At 40.6% G+C, this 25,481-nt stretch overlaps 1 protein-coding gene across 1 annotated transcript in view; it reads left to right on the top strand.

Annotated features, from left to right (window-relative positions):
- The first annotated feature begins 6,385 nt into the window (after nt 1-6,385).
- capn15 (calpain 15) overlaps nt 6,386-25,481 on the top strand; it is a 55,786-nt gene continuing 36,690 nt past the window's right edge. The window contains 2 exon segments of the mRNA XM_030163198.1: nt 6,386-8,781; nt 21,668-23,327. Of these exon segments, the coding sequence (XP_030019058.1) occupies nt 8,603-8,781; nt 21,668-23,327 (1,839 nt within the window). The 5' untranslated portion in view covers nt 6,386-8,602.

Raw genomic sequence — 25,481 nt, 5'->3', positions numbered from 1 at the left:
ATGACAACAGTGTGTACGCACCGACACTGGCCTTTGAAAACAATACACCCGGACTAAGTTCACTCAAGTGAGCTAGCTAGCAACTTTCTGGAAATGTTAACCCCGACACACACAGGTTACAAAAAAAAGTAAAGAAAAAGTCGCGACGCTGGTTTATATTCCTTCACTCCATAGCAGGACAAGTGCACAAGCATTTAGAAAGAACAAAAAAAAAAAAAAAAAAGATGTACTCATTCTCGTACCTTCTTGAACGAAACCTCTCCTTTTCCAGAATGTTAGCCTCCGTCAAAGAGTTAGCTAGCTTTAGTAGCGCGCAGTTTTGTGTTTGTTCCACCAGTGCTAACATTTTATAAAACTGTCCCCTGTAGGCACTTGAAGCTCTAACTAGTGCCTAAGTATGAAAGAAGCGTCCCGCAGTAACTTTCCTCCGCCCAGATTCATTCTCCACTCTTCTGCCCGCGTCTATCAAAGGATGCTTAGCTCCGCCTTCCTCAACCCCGAAGATAAATCACTATAATCCCAAAGATTTACAGTCTGTGTCTGTGCTTTCACAGACCTCCTGGATGGCAGGCTATCTTTTCCTAAATGATTTACAGGCCTATTAGTGAGAGGCATCCTACTTGAGGAAACAGGAATTTATACTGTTTATACTGTATTTATATTGTAGTTTTGCACTTGGTTTTGTATTCATTTGGTGCTATCTTTGGATGTATTTAGTTGGTTTGACTGACTTTATACAGTATGATTTTATACAGGGTGGGGAAGCAAAATTTACAATGAACATTTAGTTGTTTTTTCTCAGCAGGCACTACATCAGTTGTTTTGAAACCAAACATATATTGATGTCATAATCATACCTAACACTATTATCCATACCTTTTCAGAAACTTTTGCCCATATGAGTAATCAGGAAAGCAAACGTCAAAGAGTGTGTGATTTGCTGAATGCACTCGTCACACCAAAGGAGATTTCAAAAATAGTTGGAGTGTCCATAAAGACTGTTTATAATGGAAAGAAGAGAATGACTATGAGCAAAACTATTACGAGAAAGTCTGGAAGTGGAGGAAGCGACAAAAAACGTACCAAAGCTTTTATTAAAGCTCTCAAATCCAAAATCCTAAAGGATCCAACCAAATCCATGAGAAAAATGGCAATTGAACTTGAGGTAGACAACAAGACCGTTAGAAATGCAGTAAAATATGATTTGAAGTTAAAATCTTACACAAGAACACCAAAACACTTGTTGACAACAGCGACAAATCCAATTTTAGCAATTTTTGGGAATCATGTTTATGGCCGCCTTCTAGCCCAGATCTAAACCCTCTGGATTCTGCTATTTGGGGTGTTTTAGAACATGCTACCAATAGAACATCACACAGCAATGTCGACTTTCTTAAAGATATTATTAAAGAAGAATGGGAGAAGTTGTCACCCGAATATTTGAGGAACACTTGCGCAAGTTTCAGGAAGCGTGTGAAGGCAGTTATTGAGAAAGAAGGAGGACACATAGAATAAAAACATTTTCTATTATGTAAATTTTCTTGTGGCAAATAACTAACTGGTCATACACTGTCTTTCAATCCCTGCCTCAAAATATTGTAAATTTTGCTTCCCCACCCTGTAGCTAGTTGTGTATGACTAACCATTAAGGTTATTATTATTTAGAAGGGGGCAGGAAATATAAGATTTTCTTCATCCTGCTTCTTTTCGAGCATGGGTGTGTACATGTTTGTTTACTTGATGATTATTGAATGTTTACTGATGAAATGCACACCATGAACTAACTAACTAACTTACTAAATAAATAAATAAATAAATAAATACTCTTACAATTGTGTTATTTTCATATATTTTTCATCTAATATTCTACAACCTAAGTCAATTGTAGTGGCTGATTGCTCTTAGGAATACCTATAATCTTAATCAGACATTATTTTCTGAACCTCATGCTTCCATAATTATTGTACCCATAGTGAGCCTAATCCTCTGAACTTCCCCGGTTCAAACAACCCGGCTGACACCGGCATTAACAGATAATCCAGACTCTTTGAATGGTTCACATGTTTTATCCTTATTAAATTAATTCTATCCCTCATAGTTTAAAGAAATAGACAATTTTCTTAAAAACATGAATTGATTTAGTTAAGTTTAGGTTACTTTGAAAATATCCACTTATGTTGATAGAAACTACTGAAATTGGAGAAAACAATAACCTGTCTAAAAAGTAACCATGATGGGGTGTTTAACTAGGCTTAAAAATATGGTTGAAACAAGGCAAGTGGTTATAAAAGCAGCATTTACTGCAAACACAAATGGTGAAATATTTTTTTGTAAATAATCTGTGACATTACCATTATCCTTTGTACAAAAACCTCGTTTCAAAAAAAAAAAAAAAAAAAAAAACACAAGGGGAAAACAGTTTATTACATATAAACATACATAGGTATATGTATGCCAAGTATGTATCTATCTAAATTTAATTATATTAAGTGTTTTACAATATCATACATATTCTGTGCATGTTTTCCTTTTTCTAGCTTTAAAGATTTTAACCTTTTCATGCATGAATTATGAGAACATTAATCAGGATTTTTTTTCTTGAGTGTTTTTATTCCTCTTTAGACATTAAAAAAACAATGCGATTGAAATTTTTTTTATAGAGCTGCAAAAATGTCCACTAAGATGGACACCTTGCGTTTAATTTATGAAGCAAAGAAACATGTATTTACTGATACACTGTGCAAAAACTATGAAATAAAAACATTTTAATGCTGCTAATCTGATGTTTTCTCACATTTTAACATATTCGAGTAGTCATTACTCACTTCATGGAGATAATGTGCAAAAAAACAAAAACAAATTTTTGTTGTTAATTACAGTCTAATAACAAGGAATTCATTTACAGTCAAACATGTTAGATCAGGTTTATCAAGAACAGCAAAGTAAGAGTAATGTTATCAAATGCAGTGTATGGGATGATGTATTAGTGTCCAATGTGTTGGCTGATATGAAACTAAAGCAACAAAATTTATGAATATACAAAAGAACAGCTGTAGAATAACTGTCCACTGTAATGACCACTATGCATGAAAGGGTTAAGCACAGTTTAAATTCATTCAAGAAAATACAAATATTTTCAAGGCTATGGCTTTGTGAGAGAAAATATTGCCAGATGATGAATCAATGCAGATGAAACCTTATACAGAAAGTTGAAAAACATTCAAGGACAACACCACTTTTTTGATGAATAAATTCAATAAAATAATTTTAAATACATAATTTTAATAATTATAATATATATGATTCTAAATCCAATCCAGCTTTATTTGTATAGCACTTTAAAACAACCACAGTGGACCAAAGTGCTGTAAATTGGCTTAAAATTTGATTTGATTTGATCTATCTCCCCTTTATGTGAAGCACTTTGTAACATGCTGTTTTAAAAAGCGCTATATAAATAAAGCTTTACTTACTCATACAGAAAAATAGATAAAAACCAAAATAACAGAGTAAAATACAAGAACAGATTAAAATACATAGATAGACAAATAGATCATTTTAAAGAAGTTACAAGTTAATATCAGAGAGATTTGATGAAGCCTGTAGGGGACATTGTTTAAACATTAAATGAACTGAACGTACTTATCTAACACAACTCTGATGTAAATGCTTTTCTGTGACAATTCAGAAAACTGCCACTAGATGGCAGTAGAGTGCCATAAGTGAACGCTGACGTGAAGCAGAACGACAATTCTCGATATTTTAAATTCGAGATTTAAATAAAACAAATACATGACAATTTGACCATATATTTAAATGGTATGGTCTGAGAGGTGAAATAAAATATTATGTGTGGATTTAAGTCTGAAAAATATTCGTTTTTGTTATTTCCCTAAAGGTGACGGCATTCATACCCGGATATCCTTGTTCGGAGCGGCGGTGTGCATTATGGGAAATTGAGTTCTCTACAATACAATTCTTGAACGGCTTTACGTACACAAATGGCGCTCTGAGGCGGTAAGTTTCCCCTTGTACGTATACTCCGTACGAGTGCTCTGTATTTGCTCCTTGGAGATTCCCCTTCCTTCCTGGGCTGTTTGAGGTAAACGTACGCGGTCGCATCAGTCTTGTTAATACCTGCCGGAGTGAAAATAAACTGTAAATATCCATGTTTGTCACTAATGTGTCAAACATGCAGCCGGTGCGGAAAGCGTGAAGCTGGAGTCTGGACGGGTTCGGGTTGCTGAAAACAACCCGGGAACCAACTTATCCTCTCGATGGCTGTGAAAAGTTAACGCACAAACGGCTGAAAAACAGGAATTGTTTCCTTTCACTTGACTTGAGGTAAGGACACTGGCTTATGAGTGAACTTCACCAAGTATTCCGCTTTCGGGCAGCGTCGAAAACGGCCACACACTGAGTGAATAAGTGTCTTTGTTTACAAGGTCCCCGGCGTCCTAGACCTGCTGTCTGTCTGTCTCAATGGGGATGTGGAGACTTTTCATGAGGCTACAGTGTATAGCTAATGTTAGTGCAAGTGACAGGGCTCACAGGCTTACAGTTTATCCACAAATAGAGTGATTATGCGACAGTGGGGTGTTTATTTAACTGTGGTTACATATAACAGGGTGTGAACTCAGTCGAACATGTAACACTGTGTCTGCGCAGAACAGAAAAACACAATAACATGGGATTCAAAGGAGGTCAAAGGGCAAAGTCAGATCGCTGCATTTGCTTTGAGAAGCAGAATTTATGACATGTGGCTTGGGGCCTGAACTCAGCTCATCCAGCTAAATAATAAAATAAATACAATACAAATAAAATACATTTGGATTAAGTGTGGGTATCTTATTTGGAAAAAAATATATAAAATAACAGGTAAATTTGCTGTGTTATCATTTGTGTTCTGCTTTGGGTATGTCCAAACCTGTGTGTTGAGTTAGGACATTATGTATTGTAGAAATGACAACTGACAATGTACCATGAAATCAGCTCACATCCTCCTTTCCCTTCCAACCCCATGTGTGTATGTCCCTGGAGAATAGAAATGAAATCTAATCTCTCGCTGGCACTGACTGTGTCAGCTGCTGAAGCTTTGGGTGCTGACTGGCAGAGGGACAGGTGGCCCTTAGACAGGTGCAATCTTAACAAAGAGTTGTAGTTCTCTGACTCTGTTTTATGTTCAGTTGTTTTTGCAGAATGCATGGATGTAGTCAGTATTTCCCATGAAAGATCAGTTATATCTGAATGTCTGTCTTGGTTTTTAAGGAAAGTTGTCACCTTTAGATTAATTCTGTGCACTATTAAAAGGAGTATTAGAGGCTTTAAGTTGGTAGGACAGGATTAAAGAATTCCTAATAGCTTCACACTTGAGTAAATTAACTAACATTACACTGGCCTTACATAAATAAGATAAAAAGAAAAATCTCAGGAAATAATTAGTATTCCAACAACCTGCTTTTGCATTTAAACACTGAATGGTTTGCACTGAGTTGCTGATAAGAAACTGGATGGGCCTAAAGCTTTTTGAATGACGCAGTCCCTCCCACCCTGCAGCCTGACACTGTGTCTGACTTAAATTAATATGAATAACAACCACATATTTCCTAGTACTGCTTTTCTCTGGAATTGTATTAGTAAGCTTTACGAGACAAACAGGTTTTCAGCTCAGCACATCTGAAGAAGGAGCAGGAGTCACACTCGGATCACCGCGTAAAGAACACACCCTTATTTTAACTGTGAACCCAGTTACATTTCCAGACAACTGACTCCACACACAGTCATTGTTCTTGAGCTCCATTAGTACACGGTGCATGTTTAACTTGCTGTTTTATGCAACAAAGGATGCACAGGAAAAATAATGTAATGTGATGTGAGTCATTTCCAAGGACCTATAGTTTAAGCACAGAGTTGGTGGTGAACACTGTGCATTGAGACAGAGAATAGAGGATCAGGAAAGAGGTCAGCAAAGTGATGTGAAGTGGAAGAAAGAGGAGAGGGAAAGTTTGAAGGCTTATCTCGGTAATGTGCAGGGACAGTTGAGCAATGATGAGTGCTGCAGTCACCGCTGTCTCCTCCTTAACCCTTTCCAAACCTCCTCTGACAATGCCAGTTGATATTAAGCTTGCCTTTTTATTCTAAGGGTTGCATTTTATTTCTACAGATGTCACATTTTTGCTTTTTATTGCCACATGATCCGGCTTCTCAGTACCACGTCCTGCGCCCCCTTTGTCTCCTGACTGTTTCTGACATCCATGACTATTCATTACTCACTATCATTATTCACAATAATGAGCGAGACCTGTCTGCTTGGACTCTATTGAGGTTTATTTAAATCTCTTGAACGCAGCCTTCCTCCTCTGTGATGCCAGTGCGCCTGCGCTCTGCTGACACTCCAGTAATCCGCTGTTAGGAGGAGATTGCATCCTTGTCCACTGCGCCCAGGGCTTTCAGTGTGGAAGAATTAAAGCCGGTGGGAAAAAATAATATAGAATGGGAACATACGAATGTAAAAAAGGAGCGTAACAGTCCCACCTGAGATCATTAAACACTGCGATTCTTGGATGGAGCAGTTTTTTTTTTCTTTTTTTTTTTTACTATGGGTGATCTTCCATTCAAGGCGACAACGGGACTGGAGCTCGGATGTCTTCTAACATAAAACAACAAGGCTCAGCATCTGTAACAAATCCCGGGAATATGAGGTGAAGGCAGGCTGGAATAGACCCGACACAAGGCGGTTCATGCGGGATTGAGTGCGCCTCCCGGAATGACATCCTCACGGCTATTTTGACGTTTCGAGCAAAGCGTGTGTGTGTGCATGTCGCCTCTTGCACCCTCCTCTGGCTTGTGTTCCGACTGTGGAAGCGAACCCCCGACCACCTTTTCATGCACAAGTAATGATTTGCGGTGCAGACTTAATTAAAAAGCGCACATTCGCTTTCATTAACAGCGATTAATCGTCCCATAACGTGAGCTGAGCATGTAAATCCAACCCCAGAGAAGCCCATGTGATCTACTTCTCATATTATTGACTGTGTTCCTCATTTAAAGACTGAAGAACCCGGAATAACGCCGACTTGTGCTCCAGGGGTTTGTCAGTACTCATCAGAATGCACGCAAACGCGGTGACTCTTTGCATTCTTTCTCTGGTATGATACTTGTTTGCCTTCAGCCTGTGCAGACTTGCAATGACAGTCTGGGAAGTCCACATAAATCCAAGCGCAAGTTGATGAACTAGACTGGCCGGCCTCAGCTCTGGGATCAGACACAAATTAAGCTGTGCCTTTCAGACAGAGGAAACTAGGATCATCTCCCGTCCTGTCCTGGTGCTGGCAGAAGCACCGCAGCCTGAAACGGAACATTCCTCTTGGGTGTTTTATCGGATATTACCCAGAATATGAGGCTGAGCTGTAAACATTTTCCCTTCTCTGACACATTGGAAGTTTTCAAATCCAGCTTCCTGTATCTGGGCTGTGTTCATGTTCAATTCTGGAGTTCAAGTCTTTTTTTTTTTTTTTTTTTTTGTCTCATGTTGAGATGCAGAAATCTGGGAATACCAAAGTCATCTATTCACTAAGGGGTTTGAACACAAAAGCTTTATCCAGTGGGAGAAATGCAGTTGGGGTGTTTTACTGGTAACCTCCCCAGCAGCTGTTAGTCAGACTGGGTTTCTGAAAGATGAGACTTGGATATTAACATAGTTGTAGTTTTGCCAACACCCTACCCAGGAAATACACCGATGCGTCAATCTCCAGTGCCCACTGCTGTGAAGATATTCCTTTCTGCTGTTTATTTCAACAAAAGCCATCCCACTATTGAGCGCTGTCAGCTGTCTTTATGGGCTGCTATGTTGTTGCGATGTCCCACCTAGATATTACCTTTTCGACCGTTGGAAGCTTAAACACTCCGACAGTATACTGGTTAAACTGCTGAGATGCAGATATACAGTGAATACATTCACACACCTTTTCCTGTTCTTGCCAATCTGCTGAGCATGAGCAGAGGAAACAGGAGCCAGGCATGAGACTGCACAGACGTGGAAGATGTGTCAGAGGGAACGCTGGAGGAATTATGAGTGGCACTGTGGAAGACATGGTGCAGAGTGTTACAAGCTTAAAATCTACAAGAGAGAGAGAATTATGGGCCTGTGCTGTGAGAAAATAGTATTCTCCTCTCTGAGATCAACCGCTGAATTGGAATCGGTGTTTCATGAATCAATTTACTACTTCATTTGAGAACTTCTTCCCTGTGGTATCTTGGAAATTAATCCTAATCTGCGTACATGGACCCCTGCATGTTACAACTCTATTTTGAGCGCCCTCATCATTGATCACTGTTGGTGTATTTTTCTTTTTTTTCCATTCTTACTTCAGTGTGGGAGTTCTCCTATAAGAGTGAATTAAGCCTGTTTGAAGCAAAGTTGCCAACAGGAAGTTTATTGCGTGAACTGAAACATGATGAGGGTTGCAGATGTGGTCCAAATAATCACAGCGAGTGTACTGAGTGTAACTTAACTAAAATCAATTTCCGTGCACTTGGAGGGTAAAAAGAAACAGATATCTTATCAGAGTGCATTCAGAGACTTTTTCCCCTGGCCGTGGTGATGGGGAGCTCAGCCTCGTCTCTCACTGCAGAGACAGAGTCGGACCATGGCTTCCGAAGCACCCCGTACCCATCATCACCTCCTGTGGGCTGGCTCAGGAACAGCCACAGCAGCCCGGTGTGGGGTACCACCTTCATCACACGTCAGCAGCAGCACCCGCTCCCTCATCGAGAGCGCAGGTAAGGGAGCCGGTGGAATCCAGCACATCTCTCAGCTGAGTGAACTTGGAGCAGTGGGCAGTTGGCCGGTTGTTGTAGAAGTAGTAGTGTTGTGTTACATTGGATTGTGTCATTTATCTGTGAGTGTACACATCGCAGAAGGCATTACTTAACGGCCCTTTTGCTGATGACGTCTGTGGCTTCAGTGTGTATGTGAAATACACATCATGCTGTAAACACACTTTTCATCAGCATTGTTTACTTGAGAAACGTACTACTTTCTCACATAAAAGCAACTACTGTTTCACACTGTTTTGGAAAACATTACTGAGGATTCAATAACCTCACAGCTATGGATCAAATCCACTGATTCATCAAAGCTTATCTAATCAAAGCCTGCATTTTGATGTTTTTCTATGATGCGTCCAAAATCTGGCTAAGCCGGATTTGTGAACCAAAATCCCACCCCTTTGGTTTCTCTCAGCACATACAGCTGTGCTAGAGTTTAGGCTGAGTGGATTGCCTGGACTGATAGTTTGACCTGACCTTGGCGAGTCCACTGAAAAGCAGCCTGACGGTAATTATTAAAATGAGTTTTTGCTTTGTTTTTTGATAGGAAATGGCTACATGAATGCGGTGACACTCATTTGCTGCTGAGCCATTAAATAACCTCTGCTTGGGATCGACACAGCCTTCGTTCATTGGATTTTCTGAAGTTGTTAAAGTTTGCAGATAAAATACTTTTGAAAGAGTTTTTTTTTTTTTTAATTTAATTTTTTTTTTTTTTTAACTTTTTATCGAGCTACCAGCAGCTGTCTAATTTAGAAAGGTTTATGTCTAGCAGAGCAGCCTATTTGTGGAGAAGACATGCTGTTCAAATAGACTGTGATCCTTAGAATTGACTGCAAAGAAAATATGTATTCAGTTACTGTATCTACTAGAAAGACTGGACTGCAGTAATCCATTGTTCCAGTCACTGGCTTCTGAATCACTGTCAATTTATTGAAAGGCCTATCAGCAGTGTTTAAGAAGCTCAGTTTGAATGTGCAGCTCATCCACCACTTCTGAGTAAGTTTCTTCCAAAAGATGATCTTCTTTACCGCCCTCACAGAAACTTGTTTAGAAGTGTTTCCAGTTTTTCTTGTACGTTTTGGGTCATGTCTCTCAGAATGAGAACAGGCAGTTGATCGACCGCCTGTAGTGTATTGAAGTTGTTGCTGAGTCACTCAGGGCATCATGGTCCGGTTGTTAGTTATTGATTTTCAGAGAGCCCGATCACATTTCCCCACAATGGATGTCATTATTTATTCAGCATCAGTCTCCAGTTGGGCTTTCATCTTTCTTGATTCCTGCCCTCTGCTGTCAATGTTTTCCTTGCAGTTGCTCTACATTTAACAGTTAAGACTGTCATGGCTTCCACAGCCTGGTCCTCCAAGGCTTTTAAACAATAGACAGGATTGGCCTTAGCTCATGCATAAACATACCATTGGGGTTTTAACTGTATTTGATCAATTATTGTGCGTTATTATTTCATTAATTATTCATTTAATGGTGGGGAAAAACAGCCAATTGATTCCATCGATTATTAAAATAATTGACAATTATTGCCTTTGTAATTACTGATAGATCAATTAGTTGTTGCATCTCTAGATTCCACTAACCAAAGAATGAAACTGTGTAGCCTGTATTGTCAACATAGTTCTGCATCATAGAGTAAACTTGTTCATTTATTCAGCAGTCTGCTCTGTTGTGTACCTGTGTAGAAACAAGCCTCTGCCTCCATCACCAATCAGGGTCCACCCTCTGTCACTTGAACACATAAACACGTACAGATACACATCATTCCATTCCACTACTGTGAGGCAAACTCATAAATACATATTCTGATAATGGAGGTTTTAGACATTCTCTGCCGTCTCATACTAGAAACATGCGCTCTTATCTAGCCTCATTCGTTTCCTCCATGTGCACACTGACTGTCTCATGCACATATACACACAGCTGCATGAGCCTAACAACGTTAGGCAAGCTTTGCTGAGCTGTGACAGAGCATGAAATATAGAAACAACAGAGCAGTATGAACCCTGCTTAACTTTGGCCATGCTTACACAGTATATTCTGTAATATATTGTCCTATAAAACATTTTCTGTCCTTTCTTCTTCCCTAAGAGACTGCACAAACAGTCTTGTCCTTGGGTAATTTCAATTTGTTTTCACCCAGCAGTGACTTTGGAAAGTGTTTATGTGCACTGATTCAGTACCTCAACTGTAAAGGTGTCCTCAGAGGGTAGTTGTATGAACCACAGTGTGCCACAACTTAAAATCTTTCAAATAGCACCATAATATTGTTTTATCAAAATACAGTATTATTCAAGGCAGCATTATGGCTTTACTTCAGCACAAAGGTGCTAGTGTGCTTTTCTGCAGTGAACTTTGGAGCTGTGAGCTCTTAGACTCAGTGCAAGCTCTCTCCTGAGTTGGCCCCACTGTCTCCTACTGTTCCAATGTGATGGATGATGGCGTTTATCGTAGCTCCGTTCCACTGGCTCTTCTCCCTTTAATTGGATTAAAACTGGTCCACTTGGAATCGACCAGCATGGTCACTAGCTGTGTTTATATCTGAATTATTTTGAGCGTCTTTTCCCCTGGTATTGCCTTGTCTGATGAAGACAAGGCCACGTCAGGACAGCCTCTGTTCAAGCCACTAGAATAGATTTGGCACACAGGCATTGTCTCACAGTGTGGCTTTCTTTGGAAAACACTGCATTGATGCTGCAAAAAAAATAGCCTGTTGGCTCTACAACTGACATGATTCCAGATTCCCCCACTCTTGTTGCCATGGAAATCTGTAGCATATGTTCACTAACCTAATTCCATCAGGCCCTAGATAAGACCACACATGGTAACCTGGCTGTTACTCAAAAAGAAAGAAATGTGTTGGCAACTTACACCTCTGGCAGAATATGTTATGACCCACCAATTATTTTTTGATTTTGGATAAAAAGCAACTGACCTAGAGCAACCTTTTTATTTGTCTGCCTTTTGAGGGTTAAATTCGTGTTGTGATAACTGGAATTAAAACTCCACTCTGTGCTGCTTGTTTTTTGAGTAGTTTCCCCCTCTGGCTGGAGGCACCGCTGTGTCAGCAGTCCTCATGCCCTCCAGGTTTGGGCGCCTGTAGGAGCGTTATATTAGCACAGCGACAGTAGCACAGTGTCCCTGCCATCTCTTCCCCTTCTTCTTCGCTGATTCTGGAACTTCCTGCCAGTTTCCTGCTCACTCCAGCTTTGCTCTATGCCACTGTTGTGTGTTGAAACTTGGTCTGACAGTTTCCTCTGTTTAAAGATTCAAATGTCTGAAGTTGTCTCCACCACTGACAGATTCACTTGTCAAAAATGAACACTAGTCATGAATTTTTTACTAAGGCCACAGCTGGAGGTCAGAAGCTACTCCCAGTTTTCTTTTTCTTGCTGCTTCCCTCTCCTTGACCCAGCATTAGGCCACATTCGTAGCAGTTGTTTGTGAGAAATTTGTGTCAGGCTTGCATGGAGAAAAAAAAACAGTAACAGCAGTCAAGTGTCTTGAACTTTATGTCATAACAACCATAAATGCACTGAGATACTGTTATGCATTTAAACAACATCACCATTGTTTCTCAGGGATCCCACCATAAGCTTTTCTACAGCCCTCCCTCAGAAGAGAAGAGTATTTGTTGAGTTTTTAAAATAGTTAGTCTGTAGCCTCACTGAGGTTTATTATAGGAATGTCTTGGCCTAAGGACACATGTTCAAAAGACTCTTTGTCTCCTTTGCTTTGGCATAACTTTTTCTGCCACCATCAGCTACATAACAAGCCTTTTCTAAATCTATTCTGCCTTCAGATCCAAGTTAAGTGTTTGCTTATATTCAATTTATGAAAAGCTAAGCTAGTTTTACGGTGTGTTTTTCATGTGACTGTTAGTCATTGGCACTAATCCTGTTTATCTTGTCACCACATATCCGTATGTCAGAGTTGACATTCTCTCCCTTCTGCGACGGTTTGGGAAACTTGTTTCAGATAAGAAGTAGTTCCTGGCTCAGGCCCAAGGTGTTTGTTAATGAATAAATCCTGTCAGCAGTGTCTTGTCAGTAATGACTCATACACTGTACTTTACGTGCTGCAACATATTACCTGGCAGGTAGAAGGGAAGCTCTTACGGTTAATTTTGAGTCTGACCCTGAGTCATCAAGTCCTCTGAAAAACTGGAAGGAATGTTTGCCAGGGGAGAATGACTTTTAACTGCAAGGGTTCCTCCAATTTTTGCAAGCAGGAAAAATGCCACAAAGAAGTGATCAAGAAAAACGCATGCCAATAAAACTGCTGCAGACGAACCGCATTCATTACTAAAGGGGGTAAAATACATTCTGTCAGTTTTCTCAAGTGTGGTAAAGAATTTGCAAAAGTGCTGATCTCACCCCTGTCACTGGAGTTTTCTGGGTGTGTTCAGATGCAGCAGAATGTTTCAACATTCATTATCCTTTTTTTACTGCTTGTCTGATCCAAGGCTGTTTTTGGCCTCTGATAAGTCTCATTTTTTAATTACAAGCTCTGCTCTGTTAAACAAGAATCACTACTCTGTTGGCATTATCATTCTGTCAGCAAGTGTTGTTTGAGTGGAGGAGGTAAAGCACATAAAGAGACAAGGAAGCTAAAGACCTTGGGTAATTCCCTTGCATCTGGTAGTTTGAGGAAAAAAATCACTCCCTGCACCCTTGTCACTTCTAGAACTACAACATTTTTATCATCAAGTGTCCCACAGCCGAGATATTTTTCTAATCATAAACATTTTATAAGCCACAGTGTCCACATCCACAGTTCTTTCCCTTCTGTTCTCACAAAACAGCGCTTGTAAATATTTATCAGAAGAATGACTCACTTTATTCGAGCGTGTTTGTGTTGGAGGGTTGACATCTGGAACCTGTCTGAGTCCAACGCAGTCAAGTTCGAGTTATCAGTTTCATGCAGGCTATTCATAATCCCAGATAAATGATATTGCAATGTCTTTATCAAGAAATTTGTTGCCTAGGGGATTTGTAGCAAAAACAGAATGTTTTATGAGTGTAGGTGAAGATGTAGATTTCTGTGGCTAAAAGACCATTTTCCAGTTGCATAAAGTAACAGTTGGCCATAAGGTGTTGTGCAACACACATCTAACAGCCTAAAGGAACCAGTAGAAAATCCAAATAATCCAACAATACTTTGAAGAAGTGGAGACAAGATCCATTCATCAGATCATTTCCATTATTTTTTATCATTTGTTTGTCAAATCCATAAATTAATCCACACCATAAGAAGAGCCTGATTATTGACCACCCTTGTATGTTTTTGTTTAAAAAAAAACAAACAACAATTTCAGATACTCTACCAATCTACCAATTAGGCTGAAATTCATCAGTTTCCACACTGGTCTAAAAAATGTCCCACCCACAACATTATCTGATTGGTTAAATGTGAGAAATAAAAACTGATCAACAGTGAAATGAGAAAAGAAAATGCCTATATTTAGTTGTTATAATTCCTTAAAGATAATAGGGAAGAAATTCAGGATACACGTTGAAATCTTGTACTTTCATCTGATTTGACAGTCATCGTACAAGTATTTCAACATAGAAAGTTGACATCACGATTTTTATTTTTACTGCTATTGTGTATTGGTTCCAAATATTGGCTGTTGGTCACAGTAGTTGCTTTTCCATAGGATATATGCGCAAAACTTTATCGATATTTACTAAATGTTGAAAAACTGAAGTGCATTACATTGGGATTGGTAGGTAGGTAGGTAGGTAGCAGTTTTGTGTGATATACCATTTGCGCGATGCTCGAAAAACCACCTCTTGCTAGCGCAAAAACCTTTAATCGAAAAACGAGAGATTTGGCGAAATTGTCGTTTTTTCATTAGGTACATTTTTATGCGCAAGTTATACTATGGAAAAGCGACTATTGATGTTGACACTGTTTTCACATATAAGGCCTGGAAAAACATCCAAATATCCATCACTAAAACAATAGCACACTTTGTTTGCAATAGGTAAAAAATAGGGATGCACCGATACCAATACGAGTATCAGGCATCAGCCCCGATTCTCAGTGTGTGTACTCGTATTCGTACTCGTAAAAGATATCCGATACAAATGCACCGATACCACTTACGGTCATGTGACATTCACAGTTCAGTGCAGCAGGTACGCGGCGCTGGAATAATGTGTGGGGAGTGTGAAGAGTGTGGAGATTTTTCAAAATAAATGACGGTGATAAAAGTAACGCTGACTGCAAGTAACGTTAAAGACACAGACAGATACGGACGCAGCATTCTGTCTGTCCTCTGTGTACATTCCATCCGTTTTCCAGGTGCTGGTGGATGCGTACCCAGACAGAGAATACCAGTGGGAGTACAGAGCAGTGCAGACCGCCGCCAGCGGAAGTGAAAACAAAACTTATCACTCTTTTCTCTTTTCTCTTCCTGCTGAAGCTAAGCTTTTAAACCTTACTAGTGAAAACACTGCAACATTAGTATCACATTAGTGTTGCCTCTGTCGTCTCCATGTTTGTTATTACTGACTTTTTCTTCTTCTCAAAAAACTTTACTCTTCTTCCTGGTATTTGTCCAGTATGGTTAATTCAGAGCAGTGCTCCCTGGTGGATTAATTGACAAACGCTCATTCCAACACATTCAATGTCAGTAGCAGCACTTTGTCCCAGTCAGACTAATGACAACGACAATAAAGCACATTTACAAAAGGAACTAAGAACTGGATGGGATTATTAAGTACTCGTATCGGTACTCGGTATCAGCAAGTACTCAAATGTAAGTACTCGTACTCGGTCTGGAAAAAAGTGGTATCGGTGCATCCCTAGTAAAATACCTTTCTAAATTTGATGATAAACCATTCAACCTTCTAGTGATAAGCATCATACTTTAGTGATAAATATTGTAACAACAGAATAACTGCTGTTACACTATTTATGGCTTACTGGATTGAGTTCTTAATTTCTCTTATTTTCTTTCAGCATGTTTTTGCTGCTATTAAGCTCAAGTCGTAGCTATAGAGCTCCATCAAAGACACATGGAAGGTTTTCCGACAAGCTTGATCCTGCTCTGTTTGGACTGACTACATTATTAACGACGAGCACCCCCCATGGAGGCAACTTCACCACATCCTGCTGCACACGCTCACACAAGGAAGTTGCCTCCGTATGTTACCCTCAGATAGAGATCGCATACACGCAAAAAGATTAAGTGTTTAGTTATTAGCTTTGTGGGCAGGAGGTGTAAAGAGTAAACATTATGATGAGTGTGCTTGCAGTGAAAGCTTTCAGAAAGCCTACGTTTTGGTTTTTAAAGCACAGTCATAGCCAGTCACAAGATGAACTGCCATGGAAACCCTTGGTGACACTTGCTGTGCAGTGACTGACAGGCCATCTGTTATATCAGATCTCTGAGGTGCTGACTAACTCCTTTTATGTCCTGGCCCACACAAACGTGGGCACTCATTCACTATGAACAAATTCAAGTATTTTGTTGATTGAACATTGAGATTGTGATTTTTGTGTTGTGTTTTAGGCATCTGTTATCTTAATAATCATTAAACCACATCAATGTGTTCATCAGTGTAGCACAGGCTTGTTGTAGCACTTGGCATTCGGTAATACTCTATTCTTCTGAAATAGCTGACGGCAACGTAAGGGAAACATGTAAAGAGACACTATTAAATGTAGGTTAGAGAAGTGTGGCCTTTACTCACAGGGGGAAATGACTTAATATAGCCATTTGTTAACATATATATGTACTAATAAAATTCACTTCTGTGCTGATGCTCGTTTGTAGTTGCAATAAAAATAAATAAATAAATAAATAAAACAGGAAAACCCTGCTACCGTTGGTCAAGAAGGGGAATGCGTTTTCTTTGCCTCAGGCCCTGGGCTCAGGGCCAACCTTGGAAAGGCAGTGCTAATGACTGTCGCACAAAGGCCAAATGTCTCACAGTGAAGCAGGGAGAAGCTGGCGAGCCTCGGCTCACTTGATCTCGCACCAGACTTAAAGTGTGTGGAGGGAATCCAAGGAGCCAGCCATAGGTAGCATACTCCCTACCATCAGCAGTACTTGCATAGTCTGAGTCTATACTGTAGCTCTTTTAACCTTACTGATCTGTCTTACAGCCAAGATAATTTACACCGCAACTTATAGCTCCTGCTTTTTGTGAAGCGTCCTGATATCTCAGTTGTGGCAGTTAATTTGCCTTTATTCAACATCGTGAAAATACCACTTTGCTCAATTTCACTGAGAGTTTTAGAGCTTGCTCTGCTTAGAATTGTCTGCTGAAGTGCTCTATGATTGTCTTACATCCAGTGAAGCATTGAACAATTGTCCAGGGTTCAGTGGAGCTCTTACTTAAATGAATTTAGACTAGGAACAGGTACTTTATGGGCAGCAGGCTGTACACTGTGGACCTCATTGCAAAGAGATGGGCTTTCTAGAGGTGAGGCTGTCTTTCCTCTCTCTCTCTCCCTGTCTCTCTCTCTCCCCCTTCACTGTAAGCTATTGGCTATCCGCCCAGGTCTGCGACACTGAGGAACTGAGGAGCTGAAGTGGGCACTTTTAGAGCAGCTTCACTGAACACAGGGCCAAGGACAAAAGGTGTGTGTATACCATATATCTGTTTTGTGTGCAGTCCTTTCAGTGTCTGGAGCATGTACACAAAACGCAGACCCTTAAGTAGGGTCCAATGATGACAGGCTGAAGTAGTTTGTCTGATGCAGGCATGTGTGTTTGTGTGCATTTGCATTCACGATTTTTATCCTTTTAAGCCAGGACTAGGAACATAGCAGGTGTTCATGTGTAACTTGCATGTAATAAGCAGAGTAATAATGCAATAATTAGGCCAGATATTAGATTTTACTTAGGAGACTCCAGCTGCGCACAGAAATATAATGAATTTGCGATCCCCACTTTCCAGTGAGAACCAAATCAATTGCTTTGACAAAGTCTCCGTGTGGCTGACACCACGACTTTGCTCTCTCGCTGGAGATGAAAGAGAGCTGACAGTTATGAAAGTGGCCGCAGGGAGAAACCTGTCATCAGATGTGAGGTGTTGACACTTGTTGTTGTTGTTGTTGTTGCCGTCGTCATCATCGTTGCTGTTTGCAGCCCTCAGATATTCAAGCCTTTGGAAAGCGTAGCACAGTGCGAACATGTGCCGTCACTGCTCGCGTGGGGCTGCCACTCAATGCAAACACATACTGCTGAGAGGCTGGAAAATGTGTTACAGGCCCCTCTGTGAGGACACCACACAGGTTGATCGGGGACAAATATTTCCAGAACATATTAAATAATCATCATGGGCAAGCTGTTCACATGCTGCATTAATATTTCACCTATGCTTATGCTCTTTGTCACAGAATATATCATTGCTGTGGGGATGATATGACCAATAATATGCAGTGAAAAACTGAGCAAAACAAAGAGCTAGGTCCGGGTTTTTGCCTGTGTTTGTGTGTCTTTACAAAAAGGGTGTTTTCCTAGATTTGCTCATTGTTGTCATTGGAAGGCTGAGTTTCCGTCTCTCCCATGGGGGCCTAATTTATGTTGGACTGCCTACACCGGCCCAGGAGAATGAATGTAGCTCTAACGGCTTCTGACATTCATCAGCACTGGGACTTCCATCCTTTTGCTACCCCTAGGGCTGAGAACACACACAAAGCAAGTCACATGTACTTTCACAATAAAACAAGCTATATCTATGAATAAATATAGCTACAAGAATGCATACACACACTCATACTCACCCGGCAGCAAAGACACACACACACACAAACTCACACACACAAAGACACCCTAAGAGACACATTAGAATCTCTTCATGCTGTCATTCTCCTGCTTACCTTAGGGAGGAGAGCTGACAAGAGGAGAGTACAGTGTGCTTGTCTATAAGAAGTTCCCATGGGTGCTGAGGATTTGCCTGGTTTGAAAGGGTTTAATGGAGTTGAACTAGGGGCAGTTTTCTGGCTGGGACACTTGGTGCTACAGTCCAGAGGAGCAACACCTAACCCGACCAACTGGCAGTCACCTATAGACAGTAGTCGCTTTTCCATTGACCCTCAAATTGCACAAATATAACTTGCACATAAAAATTTACCTAATGTAAAAATGACAATTTCGCCAAAAGTCTCATTTTTCAATTAAAAGTTTTTGCGCTGGCAAGAGGTGTTTTTTTGGGCGTAGCACAAATGGCATGTCACGCAAAACTATGATGGAAAGACCTTCTTTCACAACTAGAGTCAGGTGAATTATAAAACAGGATGTTGACATACGTTACAACAAGCGAAGAAGAAGAAGAAACGTGTCGCGGTATGTGTGGACACATCAGGAAATCCAATCATGTTTTAATTTAGTATGAGATAGAGAAGTAATGTATAATAATAATGAATATATCTGTACATCAACACTATATTTACGTTCGTCACCATGTTTATGGAATGACTTCTCGTGTCGTCTCACGATAATAAATAAACAAATCATCGCATTTGTGATTTAATGGAAAAACGACATTACGCACTTTTGTTTTTCGACATTTAGTAAATATCGGTAAAATTTTGCGCACATGTCCAATGGAAAAGCGGCTAGTGTTAGTTATTCTGTAGTTACAGTTATAATTCAGATATGAATGAATGAATGAGTTTTTATTATTGTGTCCTGCACAAGAATATGCCCAGCCCTTACATGGGTTTATAAGACACCAAAAATACAAACCAAAGACCAAATACCAGACAATAAGCACAATAGACAGTAACAACACAATATACTGACCTATTTTAATAAACACATCGGCTGCTTTTTCCAAGCTTTACAAACAAATAATGCCAATTTATATACATTTGACCTAAACAACCATTTCATCTAAGATAAGTGGTGAAGCAAGTACAATTCCATTCTTACAGTAAATAGATTATTTAAAAGGATTATTTTTAAGTCTTTATTCAGGAGACGTCACTAGTTTCCCATAAGCCCCTGATTGAAACATAACACAAGCATATCTGCACCACATTGGCTATGTACACTGTGTAACTGTCCACACATAAGATGAGAGGACAGGGTTGAATATGAGCAGGGTTTATCGAACAGTATTTGTGTTCTTATTTATAAATGTTTCACCCGCTCCATGTGGGAAAAGTAAAAACAGTCTGTTTTTATTTTAGTTGCAAGGCATCAAAAAACACTTCTAAAATTAAGGGAAAACAAAATGTTCTACTCCAGAGCTGCAAAGTCACAAAGTTTTATTCTCATCTTTGTTTACTGTTTTTCACTACTTGAAAAATAAAAGGTCAAAGGAAAATTGGGTCTTCATGGTTTTTGCCAGACAGAACATCACACCGTTTTTGAGTTTACTTTCACCTCGCATCCCTATAGCAAGTGTTACATTCAATCACTCCTTTGTTCCGTCAACTGTGTGAATGCGACTTCTCAGAGACAATGTTGAATAATCAAAAAAACAAAACAAAACAGTATTTACTTTTATTAATCTGGTGGAAATCTTACAAATGACATTTAAGAATGTGTAATATTCCTTCATCTGTAATTAAATACATTTCAAAAGTAAGCCCTCTTCTCCACCTGAGAACAAAAAATGTCTCATGGACTCTGATATATTTTTTTTTGAAAGTCCCAGTTGTGCAAACAATGGAGATTTATCAGAATATGGGGAGTTTTGACGTTTTACACAGTGAGCAGTGTTTTTCCATGAAAGCCTTTTTAGGTTTCCAACCAAAGTGTTTTCCAACCAGGACAAATATGACCAGACAAGTTCTCTGATCGTTTTGTGGGCAACATCATTACCACTGGGATCTATTTGAAGTGATGCACGGTGTTCTAGATCTCTGCAGCATACCTTTCACTACCCCGTTATTTTTACATTATTTTCTGTGTTCACACATGAGCAGCCTAAGTGACAGTGACATTTATGGACTTGTCCAGGAAGCAGCCATGTGCATCCCTCAGGTCATCCCTCAGCATAGCCACCACTTTCCATGCACTCCAAAAGTATCCAGCTGTGAAGCCCCCCCTTAGCCCCACTCTCAAAACCCCAAATACGCCTAAAAATCAATAAGTCTGTTTGATTTAACTACAGGCACACAGGATGTTGAACACCAGACAGCAAACTGTCTAAGCTTGATTTGTTTTTCTCTACTGAAAATGCTTCTTTCCCCACACTGTTTACATCAGTCCTGTTACTTTAAATCCTGATCTGTGAAGAGTCTGTCATTAAAATATGCCAAAGCCATAAGTGCTGCCAGAATTATTAGACCCATGCATTCAAAATTCATTTGGATATTAATTTGGGCATGAGATTGACACGACCTTAAGTTGCCCCTGTACCCTCAGTGACGGGAAGAGAGGTGCTAATATGAAGTGTTGAACATCCCAAGTGTTTTCTTTCCTAATAAATGTCAGTCAGAAAGATTGTAGATTGCTTTACTGAGTATTTTCGGCAGAATTAGCCTCCTCTTCTCACCTCTGTGTGCTGTCTTCCAGGCTCTAATCATGTGACTGTTATGTATAGATTTACTGCCCTCAGTGCCTCTGGAGGGAGATTTGATTTTGTTTTTCTCCCTCTGCAGTGTATAATTGTTTTCTGTTCACACATTGCACTTCTTTTCTCATTCAGTCAATCTCCCCTCCTCTTGCAGCATCACTTTTTGCTCTTGCCTCCCTTTAAACAACCATATTTGTGACATGATCTTGCTTCTGATGGGTGATAGAACATTCAATGACAAATTCAATATATATCATTACTAATCAATTACAGCCTTATTCCTGTATTTATTATTTGACACTGCTTGAATTTGCCTTGACTCTTTATTTATTGTCTTCCAGCCACTCCCATTCGCCTGGCTCCATGGCAGCAGCAGTGCGAGGAAGTGAATGGTCATGTGGACGCTGCACCTTCTTAAATGCCGGCGCAGCACCTCGCTGTTCCATCTGTGAGGCACCACGCCAAAAACCAGACCTGAACCAAATCCTCCGCCTGAGTAGCACTGAAGAGCATCGCTGGGCCTGCCCCCGCTGCACGCTTAACAATCCCCAAGGATCTGGAGCCTGTTCTGTCTGCGGCTTTGGACCATCCCCTGCCACTCACACACCCCCTACCACCACCATAGCTGCCACTGCCAATGGCCTCCCACCAGCTCCGACCGAATCACCAACAGCTACTGTCACTCCCAGTGTGCTACTTGAGCCTCATGGACAGCATCCAGCCAAAGAGGAAGCTCTGCGACGTTCAGAGAGCAATGGAGAAGTGTGTGGTCCAGAGGGGCAGCACCAGGGATGGGCTTGCCCTCGCTGCACACTACACAATACACCTGTGGCGCTGTCCTGCTCCGCCTGTGGTGGACCCAGAAAACTGTCCTTGCCTAAAATTCCTCCTGAGGCACTGGTTGTGCCGGAGGTGCGCACACCTGTACTGGGGTTTCCTGTGCACTCAGCTGGCACTACACCACTACTTATAGACTTAACAGATGACTCTCCCCCACCTCCTCCATGTGATCCTCAAGAACCTCCCCATGTTTCCTCACAATCCCTCTCCTCCCCTTTTGCTTCTTTTTCCTCTCTCCAGAACAACCCTGTGCCACGCAGCAGGAGAGAGGTGCCCCCTCCAGGACGCCCACCAAACCCGGGCACCAACACACCCAGTCCAACATCACCCTCAACGGCCATTGTGCCACCCCAGCCCGGTCCACAGCGGCCAGCCAAGCCCAAACATGCGCAACCCCAGGAACCTTCATATCCAAGCAAGCGACTCAGTATCTTGGAAGAAGAAGACCCTCAACACCCCCCACTGACCACTCATCTCCCTGTTGCTCCTTCTGGTGCCCCCACCTGGAAGTGCCCTAGCTGCTCATTGCCTAACCCAGGTAACACGTCGAAGTGTGAGGCCTGCCGATCATCACGGGCTGGTGCTGACCTCATTGACCTAGTAGGCTGCGAAACGGTACGATTTACCCCAGCCAGCCCCTCCAGCCCAGATTTTAGCACCTGGGCCTGTTCAAAATGTACACTGCGCAACCCCACAGGTGCACCCAAGTGCTCAGCCTGTGGTTCTTCCAAGCTACATGGATTTCAGGAGCAGCAGACACCTCTACCCCGCTGCTGCCCAGTCTGTGGCCTAACGTTAGGGCCTAGTGCAACATCATGTTCCTGTACACCACCTTCTTCATCCTCTACGAGTCATAAAACACGAAAACAGGCACGAGGCTTCCCTTCATCCTCTGCTATTGCCTCATCTAGTTCCTCCTCCTCCTCCTCATCAGGCCTTCAGGAGAAGGTAGGACAGTGGGGCTGCCCAGCATGTACACTGCTCAATGACATCAAGGCCAAAAACTGTGCAGCGTGCCACACGCCCCAGCAGTACCTCACTCTACGCAAGGTGGTGAAACCTCTGAAAAGGAGGGAGAGCATGCATGTAGAGGCCCGCCGAAGAAATGACGAGGGCGAGGCAAAGGAGCTGTGGGAGAATATAGTCACCTTCTGCAGAGAGGTAAGAGAAAAGTGATATGATGCTGAAAAATATAGGAAGACAAATTGTCATGGCCACAACTTGTACGCTTTGATGGTTGTACTGTTTTGAATTTGTGTCATATTTAAAGCTTGTACTAGTAAATGTGTAGTCCAAGATCCAAGTTTTCATCCACAGACAAATGACATTATTATTGTATCTCATCATTAGGATTTCTTTTTATTTGATTTGGCTTGTTCAAGAATTCAAAGGCTCATTTCACAATATAATGCGTCATAGGGTGTGCATTGCCTTTCAGAGCACACTTCCCTCATTGTAATTCCTCTTTTTGTTATGGCACTGGCATTGTTCCCACTCCCTCAATCTCTTTAATTTCAGAAAAATGCTAATAGGCTTTGTCATTGCCTCTGTTTGCACTTGCTTCGTTAGCAAGTTTTAAGTGAGCTGCATTGTGAATGTTGGCCACCTAAATGAGCTGCAGATATCCAGTGTCTGGTTTTTCTGCCCAAATCTAAAACCTGCCCTCAGTCACAGAAAAGCCTCTGTTTCTATATTGTAACTTGGGAGATACATTGAGCCTGGTTTAATTTGCTTGTTCTGACTCTTCTAGACTCTGCTGGGATGACAGCTTAGTCAGACCTTCTATTTCCTGTCCTCAGTTGACACTCTAGCAGAAGTTCTTGAAGTCTTAACTTACTCTCTAAAAAAACATTATAACTCTATATATGTCTATGAGTGATTAAAAACAGTTTGAGAATGTAATTTTACTGTTAGTGAACTTTAGCACTGCAATTTTACCAAGTTATTAAAAGATGATAATTATGATACTTGTTTTAACGGGAGCAAAACCTCATTTTTCATCACACTTAAACACATTTTCATTAAACAGTGTAAATAGTACTTGACAAAAGAAGTGTGTGTGTGTTTTTGACAGAAAAAAACTAATTGCGCTTTTGCAATTACAGGCTTGCACGTTGTCATATCAACCTAATCATATTCAAAGATCAAAAAAGGTCATTCATGTGTCATGGAAGAGCTCTGATTGGCCTGGTTCACAGCTGTTTAGAGAAACAGAGATGCTTCCCCTAGCAACAGGACATTATCAAGAACCATTCTTGCTGTTTCTTTGTATCACACCACTTTATGTTCACTTTATCAGAGCCTTTGTTAAGCCTGTATTATGTTGTCATGGCTGTAGTGCTTGGGACTGTCAGAAGGGTTTAGATGAGAATGCTAGGGTCTGTGCGCATGACAAAGGCATGCTTGGATAAATGTAAACCTTAGTGAAATATGGAAACTGCATGACACACAATCAAAACCGTTAATGAGTTACGTTTTGAATCAGAATCAGCTTTATTGGCCAAGTATGCGAACACATACAAGGAATTTGTCTTCAGTTTTTACATTGCTCACGACATACAGTTCCAACATGAACCCAGACAACATGTGGACCTAGACATAATATAGACAAACATTCGACTAGAGACAAGGACAACAATGGGTTGAGATTTACAGTGGATTTATAATGTAATATGTACAGAGTGCAAATTGGAGTTTTTATCCAGTAAGTGGATGTGTGGATACGATCTATTAAAAATATATGTTTATGTATATATTGTTTACAGTGGGTTTTACATTGTAATATGTACAGAAAGTGCAAATTGAAGTTTTTATACAGTGAGTGGATATGTACAGGAATATGGTCTGTAAATATATGTTTATATTATAGTAGTGCAAATAGTCAGATTTTTTTTTTGTATTAGTTGCATATTGGTTCGCTCATTCAATCTGTCCTGATAATCCCACTTAATAATAATTTATTCTATATAATATTACTCTACAACTACTCTGTCTATAAGTAACAGTTTTCCCTCAGTAACCTAAGGAAGTTGTTATATATGGATAGAAGCTGTACAGGAAAAGATATTATAATTTGGGAATACACAGCATACTTTCGCAGTTGTCTCCTCACAGTCCAAATAAAAGGACTTCTAAAGATATATGGTCTGATGTAGTTTCATGCCAAAAGGACACAAGCCAAAGGAGTAACATGGGTGAGACAGGCTGGACTTGTACACAGCAGACCCGCGTTCTGGAATCAAAGGGGCGGAGACACAACATATAGTGTGACATATTACTTCCGCATCGGAAATACCCCGAGCATAGCGGTATTGC

This window comes from Sphaeramia orbicularis, chromosome 19, assembly GCF_902148855.1.
Source record: "Sphaeramia orbicularis chromosome 19, fSphaOr1.1, whole genome shotgun sequence".
Classification (NCBI taxonomy): Eukaryota; Metazoa; Chordata; class Actinopteri; order Kurtiformes; family Apogonidae; genus Sphaeramia; species Sphaeramia orbicularis.
This window is presented reverse-complemented; position numbering and strand designations above follow the sequence as displayed.